The sequence below is a fragment of the Engystomops pustulosus genome, chromosome 4 (assembly GCF_040894005.1).
Source record: "Engystomops pustulosus chromosome 4, aEngPut4.maternal, whole genome shotgun sequence".
Lineage (NCBI taxonomy): Eukaryota > Metazoa > Chordata > Amphibia > Anura > Leptodactylidae > Engystomops > Engystomops pustulosus.
In genome coordinates, this window is record NC_092414.1 from 79,166,167 (window position 1) to 79,189,763 (window position 23,597).

Here is a 23,597-nt window from a genome sequence, read left to right on the forward strand (position 1 = left end):
GAAAAGACCCATTGGTCTTGGAATGCAAGTTCTGCACGTCAAAAGCACACGCAGAAAAAGCGCGTGAAAAACGCAAGTGTGACAGCTCCGTGCGTACTGGCCATGCGAACACTATGATGTCAGAGGCTTGCTCATGGACCTGTCGCCATCCGGGCACACATTAAGATGTCAGCACATATGCGCGGATGCGTGGCCAGCACATAATTTTTTTATATACCCAAGTATAATCTGAGTGCCTTATACTTGAGTATATATGGTAATATTTGGACTGCAATACAATAAATTCATTGTAGCAATCAAAATTCAAGAAGAGACAAATCAAAATACAAAAAAAGGATGAGAAAAGCTGGGAGAAAAATCTCCCGATACCTAACTGTCTAAAATTCTAAATCTGTTACCGAGCTCAGTGGCCATAATAAACATTATAGGATATAGTACTATTTATAAATGTCCACCCAAATGAAGAACCTCACATACTGTAGGAGTCAAATAGCATCAAAATATCATGTAATGGCTAACACTGTCTTGTCCTCTTGATAGTACCTACCATTAAAGTTCCAAGCATATTCCATTTTCTAACTAACTGGCCTGCACTATATAAGAATATCAACACCTATAAAGGAATGATAAGCTGTTGTACTTATAAATATAAAGATTATTTTTATACACATGTGTAACAATAATAAGACTCTGGGGATATTTGTCACATTCTTTTCTCTTTTTGCAACTTTATTCATCAGCCTAGCAAAAACTTCAGTGAGTTTTTAAGTGTTGCATCTGATTTTTCTTCAGAATCTGTATCTGTAGTTTATAAAAGTTAAACATTTTTGGGCAAAGGTTGCGAAAAACCACTAATTTTTGTACAAAAAAACTCTACTCCCACGCAAAAATCTAACAGTCAGGTGCCAGATTTAACACCCCCTAAGTTAAATTAAACAAGCCTTTCCCCGCCAAAAAAGACAGAGGTAGAAAGCTTAAACCAAATATCTAAATATAGGAAACTCATCATGACCAGTCTGTGTCAACCATGAATTAACTACATTTATATTTGGCTCTCATAAAATAGTTATGATGCTTTTGATATTTTGTTGTAGCCTAGTCATTCATTTGTTTTAAAACAGTGTCTGATATATGACACGTGTAATAAAGATTAGTGGTCCTTTGTAGGTTTTGGTACATGGTACAAATTTACATTGAATAATGTAAAAAAAATAGTGACTTCTAAAAAAGCATGTAAAAGCTAAGCAAGTTTCTAACATATTTTTAAAATTCATAAATAGTTATCTCAATCGAGAAGCAATATGGCCAACCCAAAGATTTTTAACTAAATAAATATTTTAAAGACCTGGAAAGATAAATTTTTTGTGTTTTTATAGCAGATCTTGCATGGACATGTGTTTATTTCATTACAGTTAGCATTTATAATCATTTTCATTAGAAATTATTGTTGTAAAATGTTTCAGTATGGAATGCTACACCTATACCTGACTAAGGATTTATTCAGTTCCTGTTTCTAAGCTTCTTTGAACTCCATAATCTTTATTGGATGATGGAAGTCGGGCATCTTTAGTTCTAAAAATACTATATAGGTTTAAACTTTTTTTTACACTGAGTTTACATTTCTTTCATAAGTTGCAAGTGATTATTCATAATGAGCATCGCAATCCTTTGAAATAGAATTTTCTGAGATAACATAGACTGCTTTTCATTTTAATAGTGACTATAAAAATTAGACACCTCATTAATCAACCCGATTCCTATTAAATATCATAAAATACTAGCACAATAAACAGATATCTGAGCAAAATCAGATATGTAAAAAGTTCTTTGATTTAATATCTTTGTAACATAACTTTCAGGCTAAAATCCAAGTACACACAAATTAACAAAGCAAATGTCATTAGAATGAATTAAAATTTGGCTCAAGAAATAAATTGCTTTCTTTGCTATCAACTGTCTGTCTGTGCTATCACATTTCTGATTTCAACCTCAGTCCTATTTGATTTTGGATACCTACAACCATAGGGCATAGTGCATGGTCAGGAATTGCGACTATTCTACCAGGTAGTAGGATGTGCCAGGCCACAGAATGGGAACATACAGTGCTGTTGCAGATTATAGCACAATTCTACATCAGTCAGTAACCAAGGTAGATGTGAAAACCTCTTGATATATCCAACACAAGAGGTCTAAGGGTTGTCAATTTTATTGTAAACCTGTATGTCTATGCATCTTTTGCAAGAGTTATCAATGGTATAAATTACACATGACAGTTTGGTCCACCATTAAAGGTTTTCCATTGAGAACAATAATTTCAAGTTACATTTCTGACTACCTTGACTCTGCAATAAAAGATGCAAACCAGAGAGAAGACCGGAGACAATTTTGTCTAATCACTGAAAATAACTCTTTAAAGGAAAGTTGGCATTTTTTTATTGGCCTACTTAACAACTACCAGTATGTTGACAGGCAGCTGAACAGCTTCTAGATCATGTTTCCCCAATGGTCCAGCTTGGTGGCATCATCCAGAAAATCTACTTGTTATACTTATTGTAATGTTAAATAGTTGTATAAAGTCAGGGAGGCAAAGAGTTTAAGACTGAAGTCAAGCCTTCCCTGCCTCTGAACACCTCCTACCATATGAATGACATCATGTGCCGGACTTTAGGAGATCTGGTCAATGATGTCTCTGGTGCAGGATCATTACATTTTCAGTGAAGGGGGCATTCTAAGGCAGGAAAAGCTATACTATACTATACTTTTACAATGTTAAACTCTCATCTTCCTTGACTTCACATCTTACTTCCTGTGTGGACAGGAAGTGCCTAGCAACGGCCATATGAAGCATCACCGAGAGACGCTGATAACAGGGGAAGGCTTCTGAATAGCAGTGAAATGAGAAAGATTTGGATAACTAATCCAATTGCAAAAGGGCTTTAAAATTGCATGCCCTACCACATATGAAAGTTATTTAAAATGACGGTTACTCTTCAATGGTCATGAAAAAGTCATTCATGTCTTCTAGAGATCCAATCCAATATGCAAAATCATTTTATATACTGTATTAGTTATCCAAAGTCATGCAAAGCATGTATGGCTTTGAAATAAAAAAATCTTCAGAAATTTTCCAGGGAATTTTATGTTCAGATGTCTATACCATATAATATAGAACACAACTTTTTTTTTTATTACAGCTCGAGATGTTGTTACCATTTTGAACCAACGTGAAATCTCTAACACAACAGATTTCAGCTGGATTGCACAAATGAGATATTACTGGGAAGAAGGCAATGTTATGGTCAGAATGGTCACCACCAGTGTTCCTTATGGATATGAATATTTGGGAAACTCAGGCAGACTTGTTCTTACACCACTAACTGATCGATGCTTCAGGTAAAAAAAAATGTTTGCAAAAAACCCTTTCACTTCAGTTGCTTTTTAATTATAAATGGTTGAGCAGAATTATATTGCATATTCCAGATGCAAGTGCATCATTACCCAGTATCTTATGGTAGAGACTCAGAAAATGGAAATACAGGATATATGTGATAAGCATTTTTTATTTCCCCCAAATCAAAACCTTACATGTATTCATCATTACATAGTGCTCTCTATTTAAAGGAAATCTACCATCAAAATCAAGCATGAATAAACTAAAGACACTTACTCATAGGTACAGGCACCATGACTGTGGTAATCTTATTATATTTGTTATCCATGGTCTCCTTCCTTCTAAAATCAACTTTAAATGTATGCTAATGAGGCAGAAGGGCTCTGAGGGGTGTTATTAGAGACCTCCATGCTGCAGCTTTACAGGCTGTTACACTGTAAATGGACACATGTTACCAGACCAGGCTATAGGCTGCTTGCTTTATTCTACAGCCAGGCAAAACTCACACTGACCGAACTCTCTCTGCACACAGGTGCAAAACAATACTATAGTAACAAAAAAAAGCAGAAGGTTAACATATTGCTTCCCAAGATACCATATTCCCTCCCCTCTTTGAAAAAAGTATAAAAATATGAATAATAAAATCAAGAACATTAACAATAATAGATGAATAATTAATCAGCAGTGAAACCCATATTGTTTTAAACTTTAAACTCCTGCCCATGGGCATGGTCTTTCATGTAGGTTGGTAGTTTTGTGGGTTGTCTAACTATTAGTTATTCGGATTCCGAGACGGACAATTGTGGATCAGTGTCCACATCAGTGATACTTTCTGATGGTTCACCATCTTCCAACAGTCGACTTTCTGGCTCTACAAAGTCTTTATAAAAGATGAATTATCCGGACTCTGGACTTTGGTGTTTACTTTGACATCCTCCAGAACCACTTGAGTCCCTCTTTTTCCCTTTACAATATAATGATCAGATTTGAAAGGAATCTAGTTCTATTTTTTCAGAACCAACTCTATGTTTTATTTTTGGAGGCCAATGTAGTGACAATGGTGTTGGCAAGTAGCATATTGTTCACTAAGTATCTTTCTTTCCTCCTCAATTTCCATAAAATTCTTCAGACTTATAAGATCTGGACCTGCAAGGTCTGGAACTTTACGACAAAAAAAAAGTTCAACTGGACTCATTCCCATTGTAGAATGTTGAGTTGTTCAATAAACCAAAAGAAACCACCACAGTTTCTGTTTCCAGTCTCTTCTCTCTAAATTAACATTTCTTAAGAATTACAACAAAGTCCTTTTCTGACGTTCCACTTCCCCATTAGCTCGTGGCCAATATGTGGTGTATGTCGATGTTCAATGGCATTTGACTTAAGACAATCTAGAAATTTTTGGGAAGTAAACTGGGAACCATTATCATTCACAACCAGCATAGGCTAACCATGGGAGGCAAATATGCATTCCAACCCATCAATTACTGTTGATAAAGTTGCCTTAGTGATAATTAGTAGCTCTTGCCTCCCATGGTGTCCAAAGGGAATGGATTATCATACAAATCACTTGCCAGTTCTTCCTGTGGTCTATTGGTAACACAGTGGGGCACATTTACTAAGGTCTGTGGGCTAGTTTTCTGGCGGACTTTGAAAATTCTTTCAAGTGCAAGCTGCTTGCACAGCTGGCATTTTGTATTGTAGCTGCACTAGGCATCATGCGACACAAATTTGGGGGAATTCTGGTGTTGAAACGTGCACCAGATTTGTCATGCAAAGTCCGACAATAGTGTGTTGCAAGCCCTATGTTAAAGGTGCACCTAAAAAAAGTTGGTGAACTCAGTTGAACTGAATACTATGCACCCTGCACTACAGGTATACACAGGCACACTGCATTTAGTGCAGTTTGCTCCATTCTTAGTAAATCTGCCCCAGCATGTTTTACTGGTTCTGGTGTAGGTTTGTTACCCAACAGGTGACTGAGTCAAGCATACATTCCACATCCTTGTCAATTCTCTTGTAACCATTGTTTGGTAGACACAATAATTTCATAGCCTTCATGGGCTGTGTAAAATTTGTAACTAACCCTTGTTGAAAGAGTCAGTTAAATTTGATGACAGACCCATTTCAAGTCCAATTTACTAAAAAGAATTGCCCCATTCATCTCATGCAGAACATCTTCTATTGTTGGAATAGGATGTCTTTTTCTGTGCACGGCTTGGTTAGCGCATCTCAAATCCACACAGATCTTAATTTGATTTTGCTTTAGGACAACAACTAATAGAGAAACCCAGGAAATAGGTCCTTCCACTAGTTTAATGATTCATGTTCCAGTAGTTCATTGAGCTTTTGCTCCTCAGATGATCTCAGACTGTAGAATAGCCTGTGTGTTGGCTGTGCAACAGGTTTTACATGTGGGTCAATGCTAATCTCTAATAAAAAATCTTTCAACTTTCCATTAAACAGACCTTAAATTCCTTATTTAGTTTAGAAATGAAGTAAGATAACAATTGGTTGATCTGTGTACTGTCTGCAGCAGGTCCAATCTTTAGTGCACCTAGATCTGTAGCTGTTTTGCAGCCAAGCAGATCCTTTTTCATCCAACAAAGTATTTGGTCTACAAAGGAGAACCTGTCCCATGTATTTGAACAGAATTGCAGAATTTCCCTTTAAGCTGAAGAGGTGTGCTGGAGCCATATGCATAAATCTGCTTATTAGAGAAGTGAAATTTAAGTAGTTTTTCTGTGCTTTTCAGAATTTCCCAAACCCATAACATTGCAAGTAGCTGCAGAGGCAATTAGTATATGAACGTATATGTCCCCAATATTGATGGTTAGAGTTCCAGCGTCCAGGGAGGGAAGTGAGAAAATAAATTCATGTTGTAAAGTCTCTGTATCTGCAAAAACTTTTCAGCATTTACCATATATACTCGAGTATAAGCCGACCCGAGTATAAGCTGAGACCCCTAATTTTACCACCGAAAACCTATTGACTCGAGTATAAGCTGAGGGTGTAGTATACAGCCAGCCCCCATGTAGTATACAGCCAACCAGCCCCCATGTAGTCTACAGCCAGCCCCCAGTAGTATACAGCTTGCCCCCAGTAGTATACAGCTTGCCCCCAGTAGTATACAGCTTGCCCCCAGTAGTATACAGCTTGCCCCCAGTAGTATACAGCCTGCCCCCCAGTAGTATACAGCCTGCCCCCAGTACTATACAGCTTGTCCCCTTGCAGTATACAGCCTGCCCCCAGTAGTATACAGCTTGCCCCCAGTAGTATACAGCTTGCCCCCCGTAGTATACAGCTTGCCCCCAGTAGTATACAGCTTGCCCTGAGTAGTATACAGCCTGCCCCCAGTAGTATACAGCCTGCCCCCAGTAGTACACAGCACAGCCCCTAGTAGTATACAGCTTGTCCCCAGTAGTATACAGCCTGCCCCCATCAGTATACAGTCTGCCCTCAGTAGTATACAGCAGCCCCTATACAGATAAAGAAATAAACGTAATACTCACCCTCCGTTGTCCCGATGTTCGTTGCGGCTCCCGGCGGCTTCCGATCCCCATTGCGGCTCCTGGCGGCTTCTTCACTCTTCTGTGGCCGGGAGATCGCGCTGGCTGTCGCACACTGTGATGCCGCGCTGTCGCCGCTGATGACGTCATCCACGGCGACAGCGTCGCATCACAGTGTGCGACGGCCAGTGCAATCTCCCGGCCAGTGAAGAGTGATGAAGCCGCTGGGAGCCGCGACAGGGATCGGGAGCCGCGAGGAACATCGGGGACACCGGAGGGTGAGTATTAATGTATTTATTTTTATCATTTCCCAAACCCATAACATTGCAAGTAGCTGCAGAGGCAATTAGTATATGAACGTATATGTCTCCAATATTGATGGTTAGAGTTCCAGCGTCCAGGGAGGGAAGTGAGAAAATAAATTCATGTTGTAAAGTCTCTGTATCTGCAAAAACTTTTCAGCATTTACCATATATACTCGAGTATAAGCCGACCCGAGTATAAGCTGAGACCCCTAATTTTACCACCGAAAACTGGGAAAACCTTTTGACTCGAGTATAAGCTGAGGGTGTAGTATACAGCCAGCCCCCATGTAGTATACAGCCAACCAGCCCCCATGTAGTATACAGCCAGCCCCCAGTAGTATACAGCTTGCCCCCAGTAGTATACAGCTTGCCCCCAGTAGTATACAGCTTGCCCCCAGTAGTATACAGCCTGCCCCCCAGTAGTATACAGCCTGCCCCCAGTACTATACAGCTTGTCCCCTTGCAGTATACAGCCTGTCCCCAGTAGTATACAGCTTGCCCCCAGTAGTATACAGCTTGCCCCCAGTAGTATACAGCTTGCCCCCCGTAGTATACAGCTTGCCCCCAGTAGTATACAGCTTGCCCTGAGTAGTATACAGCCTGCCCCCAGTAGTATACAGCCTGCCCCCAGTAGTACACAGCACAGCCCCTAGTAGTATACAGCTTGTCCCCAGTAGTATACAGCCTGCCCCCATCAGTATACAGTCTGCCCTCAGTAGTATACAGCAGCCCCTATACAGATAAAGAAATAAACGTAATACTCACCCTCCGTTGTCCCGATGTTCGTCGCGGCTCCCGGCGGCTTCCGATCCCCATTGCGGCTCCTGGCGGCTTCTTCACTCTTCTGTGGCCGGGAGATTGCACTGGCCGTCGCACACTGTGATGCGACGCTGTCGCCGTGGATGACGTCATCAGCGGCGACAGCGCGGCATCACAGTGTGCGACAGCCAGCGCGATCTCCCGGCCACAGAAGAGTGAAGAAGCCGCCAGGAGCCGCAATGGGGATCGGAAGCCGCCGGGAGCCGCGACGAACATCGGGACAACGGAGGGTGAGTATTACGTTTATTTCTTTATCTGTATAGGGGCTGCTGTATACTACTGAGGGCAGACTGACGGCTTCCGATCCCCATTGCGGCTCCTGGCGGCTTCTTCACTCTTCTGTGGCCGGGAGATCGCGCTGGCTGTCGCACACTGTGATGCCGCGCTGTCGCCGCTGATGACGTCATCCACGGCGACAGCGTCGCATCACAGTGTGCAACGGCCAGTGCAATCTCCCGGCCAGTGAAGAGTGATGAAGCCGCTGGGAGCCGCGACAGGGATCGGGAGCCGCGAGGAACATCGGGGACACCGGAGGGTGAGTATTAATGTATTTATTTTTATCATTTCCCAAACCCATAACATTGCAAGTAGCTGCAGAGGCAATTAGTATATGAACGTATATGTCTCCAATATTGATGGTTAGAGTTCCAGCGTCCAGGGAGGGAAGTGAGAAAATAAATTCATGTTGTAAAGTCTCTGTATCTGCAAAAACTTTTCAGCATTTACCATATATACTCGAGTATAAGCCGACCCGAGTATAAGCTGAGACCCCTAATTTTACCACCGAAAACTGGGAAAACCTATTGACTCGAGTATAAGCTGAGGGTGTAGTATACAGCCAGCCCCCATGTAGTATACAGCCAACCAGCCCCCATGTAGTATACAGCCAGCCCCCAGTAGTATACAGCTTGCCCCCAGTAGTATACAGCTTGCCCCCAGTAGTATACAGCTTGCCCCCAGTAGTATACAGCCTGCCCCCCAGTAGTATACAGCCTGCCCCCAGTACTATACAGCTTGTCCCCTTGCAGTATACAGCCTGTCCCCAGTAGTATACAGCTTGCCCCCAGTAGTATACAGCTTGCCCCCAGTAGTATACAGCTTGCCCCCCGTAGTATACAGCTTGCCCCCAGTAGTATACAGCTTGCCCTGAGTAGTATAAAGCCTGCCCCCAGTAGTATACAGCCTGCCCCCAGTAGTACACAGCACAGCCCCTAGTAGTATACAGCTTGTCCCCAGTAGTATACAGCCTGCCCCCATCAGTATACAGTCTGCCCTCAGTAGTATACAGCAGCCCCTATACAGATAAAGAAATAAACGTAATACTCACCCTCCGTTGTCCCGATGTTCGTCGCGGCTCCCGGCGGCTTCCGATCCCCATTGCGGCTCCTGGCGGCTTCTTCACTCTTCTGTGGCCGGGAGATCGCGCTGGCTGTCGCACACTGTGATGCCGCGCTGTCGCCGCTGATGACGTCATCCACGGCGACAGCGTCGCATCACAGTGTGCGACGGCCAGTGCAATCTCCCGGCCAGTGAAGAGTGATGAAGCCGCTGGGAGCCGCGACAGGGATCGGGAGCCGCGGGGAACATCGGGGACACCGGAGGGTGAGTATTAATGTATTTATTTTTATCATTTCCCAAACCCATAACATTGCAAGTAGCTGCAGAGGCAATTATTATATGAACGTATATGTCCCCAATATTGATGGTTAGAGTTCCAGCGTCCAGGGAGGGAAGTGAGAAAATAAATTCATGTTGTAAAGTCTCTGTATCTGCAAAAACTTTTCAGCATTTACCATATATACTCGAGTATAAGCCGACCCGAGTATAAGCTGAGACCCCTAATTTTACCACCGAAAACTGGGAAAACCTATTGACTCGAGTATAAGCTGAGGGTGTAGTATACAGCTTGCCCCCATGTAGTATACAGCCAACCAGCCCCCATGTAGTATACAGCCAGCCCCCCGTAGTATACAGCTTGCCCCCAGTAGTATACAGCTTGCCCCCAGTAGTATACAGCTTGCCCCCAGTAGTATACAGCCTGCCCCCCAGTAGTATACAGCCTGCCCCCAGTACTATACAGCTTGTCCCCTTGCAGTATACAGCCTGCCCCCAGTAGTATACAGCTTGCCCCCAGTAGTATACAGCTTGCCCCCAGTAGTATACAGCTTGCCCCCCGTAGTATACAGCTTGCCCCCAGTAGTATACAGCTTGCCCTGAGTAGTATACAGCCTGCCCCCAGTAGTATACAGCCTGCCCCCAGTAGTACACAGCACAGCCCCTAGTAGTATACAGCTTGTCCCCAGTAGTATACAGCCTGCCCCCATCAGTATACAGTCTGCCCTCAGTAGTATACAGCAGCCCCTATACAGATAAAGAAATAAACGTAATACTCACCCTCCGTTGTCCCGATGTTCGTCGCGGCTCCCGGCGGCTTCCGATCCCCATTGCGGCTCCTGGCGGCTTCTTCACTCTTCTGTGGCCGGGAGATCGCGCTGGCTGTCGCACACTGTGATGCCGCGCTGTCGCCGCTGATGACGTCATCCACGGCGACAGCGTCGCATCACAGTGTGCGACGGCCAGTGCAATCTCCCGGCCAGTGAAGAGTGATGAAGCCGCTGGGAGCCGCGACAGGGATCGGGAGCCGCGAGGAACATCGGGGACACCGGAGGGTGAGTATTAATGTATTTATTTTTATCATTGACTCGTGTATAAGCCGAAGCAAGGTTTTTCAGCACATTTTTTGTGCTGAAAATCTCGGCTTATACACGAGTATATACGGTACTTGATGCATATTTTCTGGTTGTAATTTAGTGACTTTTTTGGGCACATTTGGTTATTTGAATAATTTCTTGCAGTGCACTGGAGTTTGCCATGGAGCAGTGAACCTGGTTTATGCTTTATTTGTCTTTAATTTCTCCTGCAATCAGTTGTTTGCATCTAATTTAACATTGATTTATGCCTAAAAAGGGCAAATAATTGAGCAAAAACACTCCAGTCTTGACCATACATAGGAAAGACAATGGTATAGAGTTGACAAAGTTTGCACCTTTTTTAAAAATTGTGCTTAAAAGGTCTAAAACAACCTGCAGGTGCAAAAGAGCAAAGACGAATAAGGTTTTTCCTCTTCATGTATGTCTCTCACTTAAACTTCCTTTCATAAGAAATGTTTTCTTGAGTTTAAAGTACTCATAATGCTTTCATAGTCTAAATCCCCAGTGGGTACGAAACATATTCAGACTCCTTAAAATTTTTCACTTTTTGCTTCAATGCAGAAAATTGGTAAGACCAAAAAAAAAATGTTCTCATTAATGTACAATCTGCACTCCATTTTGACAAAAAATTGTAAATTTAAATATTTTTTTCTTATTTATTAGACAAGAAAAACTAAAATATCACACAGTCATAAGAATTTGCTGTGAGACTCATATACAACTCACATGCTTTCCATTTCCCTCTAGTCCTCCTTGGGATGGTTCTACTTCTTCATTGGAGTTCAGCTGTGTTCCATTGAACTGATTGGACTTCATTAGAAGAGCTCACAGTGCATGTCAAAGCACATGAAAATCATGAGGTCTAAGGAACTGTCCAATGAGTTCAGGGTTTTAATTGTGGCAAGGTTCCTAAGAGCAGAGTAACCTCCATAATCCTTAAATGGAAGAATTTTGGGATGACCACCACTCTACCTGGACCGGACCGTCCAGCCAAATTAAGCAATCATGGTAGAAGAGCATTGGTGAGAGACATAAAAAAAAACCCATAGTCCCCGGCCTGAGCTCCAGAGATGCAGTAGAGAGATGGGAGAAAGTTCCATAAAGTCACTGCAGCCCTCCACCAGTAGGGACTTTATGGCAGAGTCTGCCGCCGGAAACCTCTTCTCAGTGTAAGACACATGAAAGCCAGGATATAGTTTGCAAGACAACACATGGAGGACTTCCAGACTATGATAAATAAGATTCTGTGGTCTGATAAGATTGAACTTTTTGTATTCATTCTATACAGTATGTATGGTGAAAACCAAGTAGAAGCACAACAGTGAAACATGGTAGTGGCAGCATCATGCTGCAGCTACAGGATGACTGGTTGCAATTTTAGAAAAATGAATGCGGTTAAGTACAGAGCTATCCATGTTAGAAACCTCTTCCAGAGCGCTCTGGACCTCAGACTAGGCTGAAGGATCACCTTCCAACAAGACAATCACCATAAGCATACAACTAAAATAACAAAGCAGTGGCTTCAGAACAACTCTGTGACCATTCTTGACTGGCCCAGCCAGAGCCCTAACTTCAACCCAGTTGAGTCTCTGGAGACACTTGAAAATGGCTGTTCACCATCCAACCTAAGGGAATTGGAGATAATCTGTGAGGAAGAATGGCAGAAGATCCCCAAATCCAGGTGTGAAAACTTGTTGCAATTTTCCCAAGATGACTCATGGCTGTACTAGCTCAAAAGCTGCTTCTACTCAATACTGAGCAAAGGGGCTGAGTACTTATGACCCTGTGATATTTCAGTTATACTTGTCTTATAAATAGCAACAAAATCTACATTTCAGAGTGTACAATAATGAACAAAACAATGAATATTTTGATCTTATCAATTGGCTGCAATAAAACATAGAGTTAAACATTTTAAGGGGTTTGAATACGTTCCACACTTACTGTATGTCCTTGACTTCAGGTAATGCTAGATGCAATAGCATTACTTTTTCTTAGCAGATGCAGTCACTCCTTTAGCAGCAACAAGTTGATTTCTTTTACCACAAACTAGACAAGCTAGAGTGGTCACCAGAAACATTGAAAGGTTCAATTGCTGGTAAATCAAAAAATCTTGCCAACCCTAATCACCAATATGTAGTCTTTGGGCACATGTTAACGGAAAACGCTTCAGGCTGCTTGTTTTATTCTTCAGCCAGGCAATGTACACACTAACTGAGCTCTCTCTACCAAAGCATAATAATAATAATAAAAATATAACAACCTACAGCTACAGGTTAACACATTCCTGCCCAAGATACTACACTATGCAAGGAGTAAGTCAGCCCTCCCCCTGCTCCCTCAGCACTTTCTTTTTCCTACTGCCTGCTGTAATTCCATGGCAGCCGAGTAAGTTTCAGCACACAGTTAGAGGAGTGATTTGTTCTGCACAGCCTGTGAAGTTGCAGTATGGGGGACTTTGGCTATGTCAAACGTTAGTGGGTAACGGACCATAGATGAGATCACCTTGGTCACATGACATGAAGCGCTGAATGATGAGGATACAGAGGACACGGTGAGGAGCAAGACACACTTCCTTTGACTCGCTGCTAAATCTGACTATATGCCAAGTAAAATAATAAAGTTGTGAGTGAAACTATTTTTAGCTAAACAAGGGTGAAATTTATTTAAAAGGGAACAAAATGTGGCAAAAAATGATGCAAATCATTTTTTGGCACAAAGTGATTTACATGTACGTCGGGAATTGCAGTCTGTTGTCGCATCCCAATGCACACATATGTCTCAGTGATCGCCTGGGCTCAGAATATCACTAAGGGATTGAAATTTGAGAATGTTCTTTCATGGGCAAACCACTTTAGGTGTTAATGTCTGAATTGAATTTGTAAAGCTACCTTTATTAGACAAATTTCTTTATCAAGCATGCAAGCTGCATTGGCACAGGAAGATACATAATGATTATAGCTTTTACAGCTGGTCACTAAACTTCTCTGTGGTGATAGTGTATAACCTTATGAAAACTGAAGTTATTCTGCCCTCTCATCCATATGAAGGTTAACAATGTAAGCCAGCTATTCAGCTTTGTACTTTGTCCTTTAACAAAGTTTTCTTTTTCAACTTTAATAATTGTTTTCATACATAACGCATTCAATGCTCGCAAGTATTCCATTTCTATTTAAGTTCCATTTTGTGTGGCCTAAGATAATGTTTGGTGTCTTTGTATCTTAGCAACCTCAGAAGAAACTTTGTTTAATATAAATACCTTCCAAGTAACACATTTAGCTTGTACAAAGTGAGCATAATGATTCACCATAGGAACTTTCGAAAAATGCCCTCCTGCCAGATAACATTTCTTTTAATGTCTTTTGGTGCCTTACTGGTGTCTTACTGAAATAATGTCATGCTGCCATTTCTAGACAACAATTAATGTAGCTATGCTCATGCAGACAGCAAGTTTGCCTGTGATTTGTTTGTCTCTGGCAGAGCTAATACATTTAAAGTAGCTTCAAAATTACAAAACAAGAGTGATTCAAATACCACCTGTCGTTTATGGTCGAACAGCCATTTATTTACCACATTTTCTTTAATGCAGCACATGCTGACCTTTGCGTAAACAGGAATAAAAATGTTTTCATGTCCTCACAGTATAAACTAGGAACAAAATTGTGAAAAGAATAAGGGAGATAAAACTCAAATGTTCCCTTAAGAAGGGAATTTTTACAAGATTTTAAAATTTAACAAACAGTTGCAGACAAAAAAAAAGCTTGTGGTTGAAAATTTGTTGTTGACGTACCTGGTGCCATGGTAATTTAACCACTCTCCTTGCCTGACTACTGGCATAACAACCTGAATTAACTTATTCTGTACATGTAACCATGTGTTGCAGTTCTGTATCGTAACCATTGTCTTAGCTTGAAAAGTTTATTCTACATATTCAAGAAATTACCTCCTCCACCTCTGCACACCTGTTTTCCATGTTAATGACCAGGCCATGTTTCATTTTTTAAACAAAAATGATGCCTGGAAGATAGGGGTTAAAACCGCAGGAGCCACTGACTAGGCACACTCCCACAGTAGTCAAAAAGTCCACAAATATTTGAAATGTACATGCTCTTATGTCTATCAACATGTCATTAGTCCCTATTCCAAAGAACACTCTCACCAGCCTCTTTTAGATCAAAAATGGAAGATTCCTTAGTCCTCTTTTTATTCCTTCACGTTTCCTATGCTAGACTCCACCACAGACCCCACGCCACCTTTGTGTCTGAGGTCCACTATAGGTCCTACACAAGAAAAGCAAATGGATTGTGCAGATCATCAAGGCAAGGGAATAAAAAAACATTTATTGATATACTCACTAACATAGGTTAAAATTGCACAAATCAGAATAAAAAATGCCCAACCTAGGTTTCGCCTCTTCAGGCATCAGATTCCCCATCAGAAGTCCAGACAGAAGCTGGAAAAAGCCTGCTATATCCATATAAATAGGCTGTATATGCAGACAGTCATATTGCAATGCTGAGAGTCAGCCTCTTCTCACCATATGAATATGCTGTAATCTATTACTAGCCATTCACATGTTCTATAATTAATTGGTCAACTATAATATTATACTATTAAGGCTGTGTCTTTAAACATTTAATAGCACTTGAGTCACTTTCCTGTGAACTAATAAATATCTACCACATACACTGTGCATATAGTGGCCAGGTTTACCACCATTGGGGTCTCTTGTGTTTTTAAAATGTTCTGTCATTTCACCAATAAAATTTACATTGACATATATTGTTTTAATGGAATTTTTAAAAATTTTTAGTGTTGGTACATGGTTAATGCCTTACCGTCTATACAGTCTTTTGGTAAAATAATGGTTCTTTTAAATTACCTTCCTTAATAAAATACGTTGAAAAAAAATGCAATGCTACCTGTGAAGCACCATAACTTTTACATTTTTTTCTCAATGTGGCTTTGTGAGAGCATATAGTTTGCAAAAAGACTTTTAGATTTTTTTTAACACAATAGGGATTCATAAAGTTTTTTGATTGTGATCAATATAATTTTTGTGTGATTGATGATTAAAAAAATATCAACACACACAAATGATAATTTTTGTATGAAAAATTGCACTGAAAATCCCAAATACTTGGTGTTGAATTTCAATGCAGAATTCTAGCCTTTTTTAACTACATTATGAATTCAAAGGTTGAATCTGGGTAAAATCATCAGCACAAAATTTAATCGCTACAGATTATAAAAACTCTTGTATCAGGCATAATAGAAATTATAGAGACATACTTTTAATGCTTCATTCTAATAAATAATTTATAAACAATAATCCAATTTGAATAAGTGTTTAAAATAATAATATTCCCCAAAATGAACTAAACATAATAGTATTAAAAAGGACCGAGACTTTCTAAATAGCATTTTGTTTATATTTAACATTATTCAGTGTTGATTGGTCTCGTTGGTACTGACCTCTATATTGCAGCCAAGAACCCTTTATTCATGTACATTACTCTCGGGCCTTAATGTTGTTTAAAAAGTGCATTGGGGAAAAGAACAGATTAAAATTCTGGACTAACAGATATTAAATTGTAAAGTTTATTTATTTTCATTTACTTTATGGTTTTAAAGTCTTACTTATCCTGCTGTTTCTGTTAAATAAGATTTTAATCTGTGCTATTAAAGAATCAGTTACTGATCAGATACTTATGTCTTAGAACATTAATGGGAGCTCTGCAGCTAAATCTTGGAGGAGCACCAGAGGGGCCAGCTGGAACAGGGAAAACAGAGACCTGTAAGGACCTGGCTAGAGCTGTTGCAAAACAGGTAGGAAATTATTTTTGCCATAGGTTAGACCTATGTATAGAAATATATACAAATACACATATAATATCATTCATTTAAAGCTAGGGAAAGTGTCACTAGTTTTTTAGCTGCCCTTTGTTTTATTTTATTATTTATTTATTATTATTATTTCTTTATATACAGTATTATAGTTTTGTTTAGACCCTGTTGTTGCTCCCATAGGCTAATTTAAATGTTTGTATTCAAACTTTTTTCAATTCCTCCATCCTGCATATCTCATTCACCTTTTCTCTGTACATATCTGTTGTAGGGGGATATTCTGTGAGCCATAGCTTCAGGATCAGCAGTTTTGCCACTGCTATGAGTGTCGTAGGAAGGCCATACTTTTTTTTTTACTAAAAGCTGTGTTGGGTCTCCATATCAGAATAGCCGCAGGATCTAGCACACTGTCTGTGTTGCATATAGTGTAATATTGTCTATGATCTTCTTCCAGTATGGGGCTATTTTTGGGCATGTCCACCAGATGTGGTAAATGTCACCCCTGTCTCCCTTACATCTCCAGCATGTGTTTGGAATTTTACTATCTATCAAGTGGAGCACATGTGATGTTTTATACCATCTTGTAAAGAGCTTATAGGAGTTTTCCTGTACTCTAATACATCTAGAAAAGTTATAAGAAGTTGCTAGTATAGTTTTTTTCCTTCTCTGAAGTCAGCAAGATTCTTAGGTCTTCCTGCCATTTCGCTAGAGACAAAGGTGGGTCACAGAATGATGTTCTAAAAGATTGTGCCCTATCTTTGAGCCCACCCTCTATTGGAGTATGGTCCTGGAAACAATTCTGTTACCCATGTTTCCTTAAGTGTATGTGATATTTTAGCTGATATGCCCGGACAAATTATATTTATTCTGTGTGTTGTATGAGTGTGAGTATCAGGGGCAGCTCATTTTAACTCATTAATAGTAAGACCTTTTAGTTGTTTCCAGATTGGGGAGTCTGGTGGAAGGGCTAATTTAAATGAATTATCAATACATATCCTACAGTAGGTGCCCATACACATTGAACTAAAGATGATAACACCCAATTAAATAATTAAAAGTATCTATCAGGGAAATGTAACTGGAAAATAGACTACAATGTTATGTGGCTAATGACATTGACAATCACAATCATCTTGAAAGAGTTATCCAATTAAAAATTATTCGACAATAGTCAGGCTGGGGATCTTTCGTCTTCATGGAAAATCATTGACACCTAGAAAATGTTTCCTGGAAAGAACACTCCATGAAATATTGTTTGTCTTTTAGTTTGTCTATTCAAAATTTATGGCCAGTCTGATGGGTTGTAAAAGTCAACATGTATTAAGATTTGTAGCGCCATCTTCAAAATGATCATTAATTAGATGATTCAATGATATTTTGACCTACTTCTGATGTCTGTGGTCACCTTTGAAAGGATTTTAGGACTAACCACTGATCACAGACCACTGATTCCCTTGCTGGGATCATAGCAATCAACTGTAATTATCAGCATTGTGCTCAATACTCTACAGCAGTGATGGCGAACCTATGGCACGGGTGCCAGAGTTGGCACTCGGAGCCCTTTCTGTGGGCACCCAGCACAGAATTTACCACATAGGACTCAAGGCTTCCTCCTTTAGTACAAGACAGCTCAGGACGTGCCACGCTCAGTGCTATTTTAAAGTGACACCTACTTGGCTGTCAGGGCTACAAGAGGGGCAAGAAAGTGTGGACAGAGATGGATCGTTGGAGCTCCTGCTTTGGGTCCCCTGATTCTTCCTCTTCAGGGGACCCTGGAGGGAAGCTACAATCCAAATGTCTCCTGCTTTCTATTGTATTGGTTTCCTCAGATACAATGTGATACAGCAGAGATCAATAGGTTACTGCTTAAATTGTCATGTTGGCACTTTGCGACATAAAAGTGGGTTTTGGTTGTAGTTTGGGCACTCTGTATCTCAAAGGTTCGCCATCACTGCTCTACAGTATCACTGAAGGAAAAACAAAATACTACACATGGCCAGCTTTCTCTTTTCGAGCTTTAATTTTTATCCCTTTTTCAAACTAACAAAAAACATGTATATAGAAAGTAAGAGAAATAAAAGGACAGTACTTTCTCACATGCATAATAATTCATAAAGATACAGTGGCATAACCCTGCCTGATGCAGAAGTGAAAACGACAGAGAGGGCAAATGTAAATCAGGACTGAAGTATCAGTATTCCTTCATATGGAAAATGTTTAGAAATATTTATGAAATCCAGGAATGTTACAAAGAACAAAAACAACGAAATGAATTGAGGGCCACCATGTTTTACAAGATGTAAATCTTCTTCATCCTAGCATAGAACTCTAAACATGACGTAGGGGCTGTCTGCTTATGGGCACTAGGAATAAGAGATTTGGAGATTGTGCATAGATTAAGTAATAGCCTGACAGATTGCTTATTTAGCTACTTCAGGGGGCATTAAGGAAGTAAACAATGGAATCTAATCTAATGACCCTATAAAACCACTCTCTAGTTGATACTTTGCTCATCCCAGTTTTCACCAGAATGAGACCAACAAAGGGCACTCATAGAAGATGTAGAATAGAGTGCTAGTGTCTGCTTGGTACTACTAAGATACAGTTGAAATATAAGGGTTCAGGGAATGGTTATGAAACCAGTGCATTAACATATTGTATTGAGTTCCCTTTTACTTGTACATGAACATTGAAGACTTCACTGCCCCACTCCATTTGAGCAGACAGAGCAACAGGGGAAATTGGCATTTCTATAGCCTCCTCTCAATTTGTCACATACATTTGCCAGAGAGGGATGTCACTTGCTGGTCGTCGATAAAGGTAATGTGAAAGGTTATGTGAAGATGCACAAGAATCTAGAGAAAATCATCCACAAGTAGAAGTTTCTTGAACTCTACATGCCTACTCAGGGTCAATTCTAAGCAGTGAATTTCTCCTGCTAGGTGAAATCCTACTCATAGAAGTATAATATTTACAATATCGCTCCTCATAGATTTTAGTATAAGGAGTAATCTTTCTGCAACTCACAAGCAAAAAGCTAAGACAAGGGGGTACATTTACTTACCCGCCCAACGAAGTTACCTGCATTATGGAGTGTCCGACAATCATGCATTCCGGCACGATTCACTAAGTGCGTCCGATTTCCTTCATGTGTCGCTTCCCCCATCAGGTCCGCCTGAGCTCCTCTTCTTCTTCCTGGTGTCTGTAAATGCATGTCTTGCAACACAATTTTAAAGTTAAATTCCACGCTTAGTCAGAATCAGTCGGATCGACCGACAGCCCGCATGAAAGCTGTCGCGATTGTGCCAAAATCCAATCGCATGCGATACAATCCCCTTCTAAATGCCTTTCCCAGCGGCGCAATCCCTGAAAACGCCGGAAAACCCAACGGAAATGCTGTTTTTTAATTGGTGTGTGTGTCTGATTGAGTGTCTGGTTAAAAATCACAGTAAGTCATGTTCACTGTGCCTCATTGACTATAAAAAAAGATAAAAATATTCTGCAATAGTCTAACCTTGTTTACAAAATTAAAAGTTGTGCAAAGCTTGGAAGATTTCAAAGGAGACAGCTATATATTTCCTTTTAACTTCCTGCATTTTTCCGGAGGCAAAGTTTAACTTAAACAATGGACCTCAATTGTCTGCTAGGATACATGCATACATATGAGCATACATACACGTGAAAGAATTTTCTATTTCAGAATTCAAGGAAAGAGGTTTAGTGCTCTTTTAAGTCAGTGTCTGTTTACTATTGTGCAGGATTTAAAATATTCCCCTCGGCTCCGCACATGTAATTATTTTCATAAAAAAAACTAATAAGGTCAAGTAATTCCATATATGTATTTTGGACTCACATAGATGACATTAATGTTAAAAAAATAACTAAACACTAAGCCCATTGTTCTGCCAGAAACAAAAACCTAAACTCAAACAGATCAAAATTATACCCATCACTTTACACACAAATCCAAATTACATACAACTATACCAACTTAAAGCCTAACTTACAAAAGACAATAGAATTGATTGTATGTTTATACGGAAAATTGATGCTGTAAACAACTTTGATTATGAGTCAGAGAAACAAAAGGAGAATGGAAAAAAACAGATGATACAGGACGTGACCAAGCCAGGCGGTTTTCAATGAAGACGGAGGGAGGGGGGCACCTCCTCTCTTTTGTATGTGGCTGTATGTTCACCCAGGTTATGGTTCATGTAAGCACACATTTGCAAGCACACGTTGTGCAAGGAACTCATGCTTATTTTTAGCTATGTGTTTGTATGTGACAATGTAATTTACCTTTCTGGTCATATTATTAAATTCAAGCAATAAAATTGCCACAGATTAAATAAAAAGAACAAACAATATTTATAACCCTTAACTTTACTAAATTAAAATAATTGATGCAATTGTACTTTTTCATGTATTATCCCCCTTTCAACTCTATTTTGATCTTTTTGATTACCCTTAATTAAGTTCATTGCTGTCTCATTTAGAGATGTATAACTTGACTCTTTATTGTTTTTAATTAACTGTGTTGTCAACTGTGGCGATTGTGAAAACATAGCGTTATATGAAATTTTAATTTTAATTAAAAGATTACAGATTTGACCATGCTCAGTTTATTTCTTTTTATTCTACTAATCTTTATTTTTCCAAATAGTCTCTATACATGGTTGTTATGAATATTTAACCGGCCTTTACTCTCCTTTTTTTAGTGTGTTGTTTTTAACTGTTCTGACGGACTAGACTATAAAGCTATGGGGAAATTCTTCAAAGGTCTGGCACAGTCTGGAGCTTGGGCATGCTTTGATGAATTTAATCGTATTGAGCTGGAGGTAATTCTAACACCACTTTCTCAGAAAACTTAGTATGCACTACAAGCAGTGATTCTGCAAGTGCAAATATAAATGCAGAAATATAATATTGACTTTCAAATTCAGTTCTTTCATGTGTACATGCACCATTTACAATGTATGCTATAACATCTGAAAAAAATATAGTTTAATAAAAAATATAAGAGTTGTGCTGAATATCCTAAGATGTTCTGGCCTCTTAGTATATTGGCCATACAATTGTGCACCTGGATGAGTCCTATGCCAGGTCCTGCCTTATATAGAACTTTACTAAAACCTGTGCTTTACACTGAATTGCCCCTTGTCCTAGCCCTTCACTGCCACTTGGGTCGTGGCAATTAATACAGCCAAGAATTGAGACTATTCCATGATTTGAAGGCATGAAGTCAAGCATGAACTACTATGTAGGCCAATGTATTCAGGAGTTAATTGTGAGACCATCTATACATGAATTAAAGCCTGGCTTAAACTGAATGATGCAACAGGAAAAAGATCCTGACAGCAAACCTATTACATAATGGCAAAAAAATTAACCCAATTAAAATCCTGTGACATGAAGTTAAGATAGTTAAATATAACCCAATGTCATAAACCTCAAAGAATTGAATCAACATTTTAAAGGAAAAGGACCACTTATATAGGCAAGTTTTAAAGTAAACAGACAGGTTGTTGTTTTCACAGTGAACAGTGATAATCTTCATTAGCCTTCAACCAATGCTTCAGCAACAGTATTTTAAAAAAGTGCAAAATACCCTCTGGCACTCCTGTGTATATCGCATAGGCTACTTGGCGCTCCCTCGACTCCTAATTATGCATGCCTCTTGCGTACAATGCTCTTACACCCAAGTCTCCCCATTCTCCTGATGTCACCTGGCTCTCTGGAAATCTTGTGCAAATGCAGTTTTGATCCCTATTTTAGAGATAGGGATCATACACAGGAGGGAAATTCCCAAGGGAAATTAGCATTTTTTAAAAATAATTTTTTTGCCCAAATAACACAGTTTTAGCTCATTGAAGAAAGGATCCTGGATCACTACGAAAATGCTGAATTGTAAGAGTGTTTAGTTAAAAACATGCCTGTACAAATTTCTCCATAAAGTTGTCAAAGACCGGTTCAGTCATGCAAAAATCAATTTCTTAAAGTTATTGCTTCTAATTGAGGCTTCAACAAGCTACTGATTCATGGGATGTACTTACTTTTTTCCATAGTTTTCTTAAAAAATAAGAACATAGTGAAATGAATTATGTGCTTAGTTTCATCTGAGAATGTATTTACCTAATTTTAAGGTCATCTAAGGATCAATTGTTTTTGTTATGTCCCTATGTCCCAGTTATGAATTGAGCTGTGGTGTTCATTTTTCATGTCTAGTTATTAAGTAGGAAACTAAAACATGGGAGGGGGGGGGGGTCTTATGGCTGCATTGTCTGGTTTCTTCTACAACATTTTGAGATTTTTGTCACAGTTAAGAGAAATATGTTTCAACTGAGGCGAAGAAGTCTCAAAAAGTAATAGAAGAAACCAAAGTGGTGATAAATCCGCTATCATGTTTTATGTATGTAAATATAAAACCCCAATTAATAACTATTTAATTTGCAATGGTGTACATCCATAGCAAGTAGGTTGTTTCTAAACATATACATAGAAATATAGCCATGTCCCCCTCTAATTCAGACTAAAATCATCTATAACAACTGCTCTCCATTTGTACACAGAGGCTGCAGAAGTGATATCAATATAATAATAATTCTTTATTTATATAGTGCCAATATGGTGGCTTGTGACTGCTGCAACCTAAGGCTGTCTTTAGAGATTGTATTCTTGAAATGCATCTGCCACCAGGGGCAAAAATTAATATAGTCAAAATTATGTACTGATTTATAGTGTGTATACTTATCTTACTCTCATATACTTTTAGGTACTTTCCGTAGTTGCACAACAAATTCAGACAATCCAACGGGCAATTTCAGAGCAGGTTCATACTTTTGTGTTTGAAGGTACGGAAATAAGTCTGGATTCATCATGTACAGTATTTATTACTATGAATCCTGGATATGCAGGAAGAGCTGAACTCCCAGACAACTTAAAGGTAAGATTCACAATTGCTTAATGTGGTATTTTATAAAATTGTGAATAACCAAAGAAACACAAATTAAATTGTGTT

The 23,597-nt window shown here is 39.6% G+C and overlaps 1 protein-coding gene across 3 annotated transcripts in view; it reads left to right on the top strand.

Moving 5' to 3' along the window:
* Window positions 1–23,597, top strand: part of LOC140126705 (dynein axonemal heavy chain 3-like) — an 883,215-nt gene that overhangs the window by 370,068 nt on the left and 489,550 nt on the right. For all 3 annotated transcript variants that reach the window (XM_072146467.1, XM_072146468.1, XM_072146466.1), the window contains exons 27-30: window positions 3,195–3,393; window positions 16,453–16,561; window positions 21,298–21,417; window positions 23,352–23,522. In XM_072146467.1, the coding sequence (XP_072002568.1) occupies window positions 3,195–3,393; window positions 16,453–16,561; window positions 21,298–21,417; window positions 23,352–23,522 (599 nt within the window). The remainder of the gene's footprint in view (window positions 1–3,194; window positions 3,394–16,452; window positions 16,562–21,297; window positions 21,418–23,351; window positions 23,523–23,597) is intronic.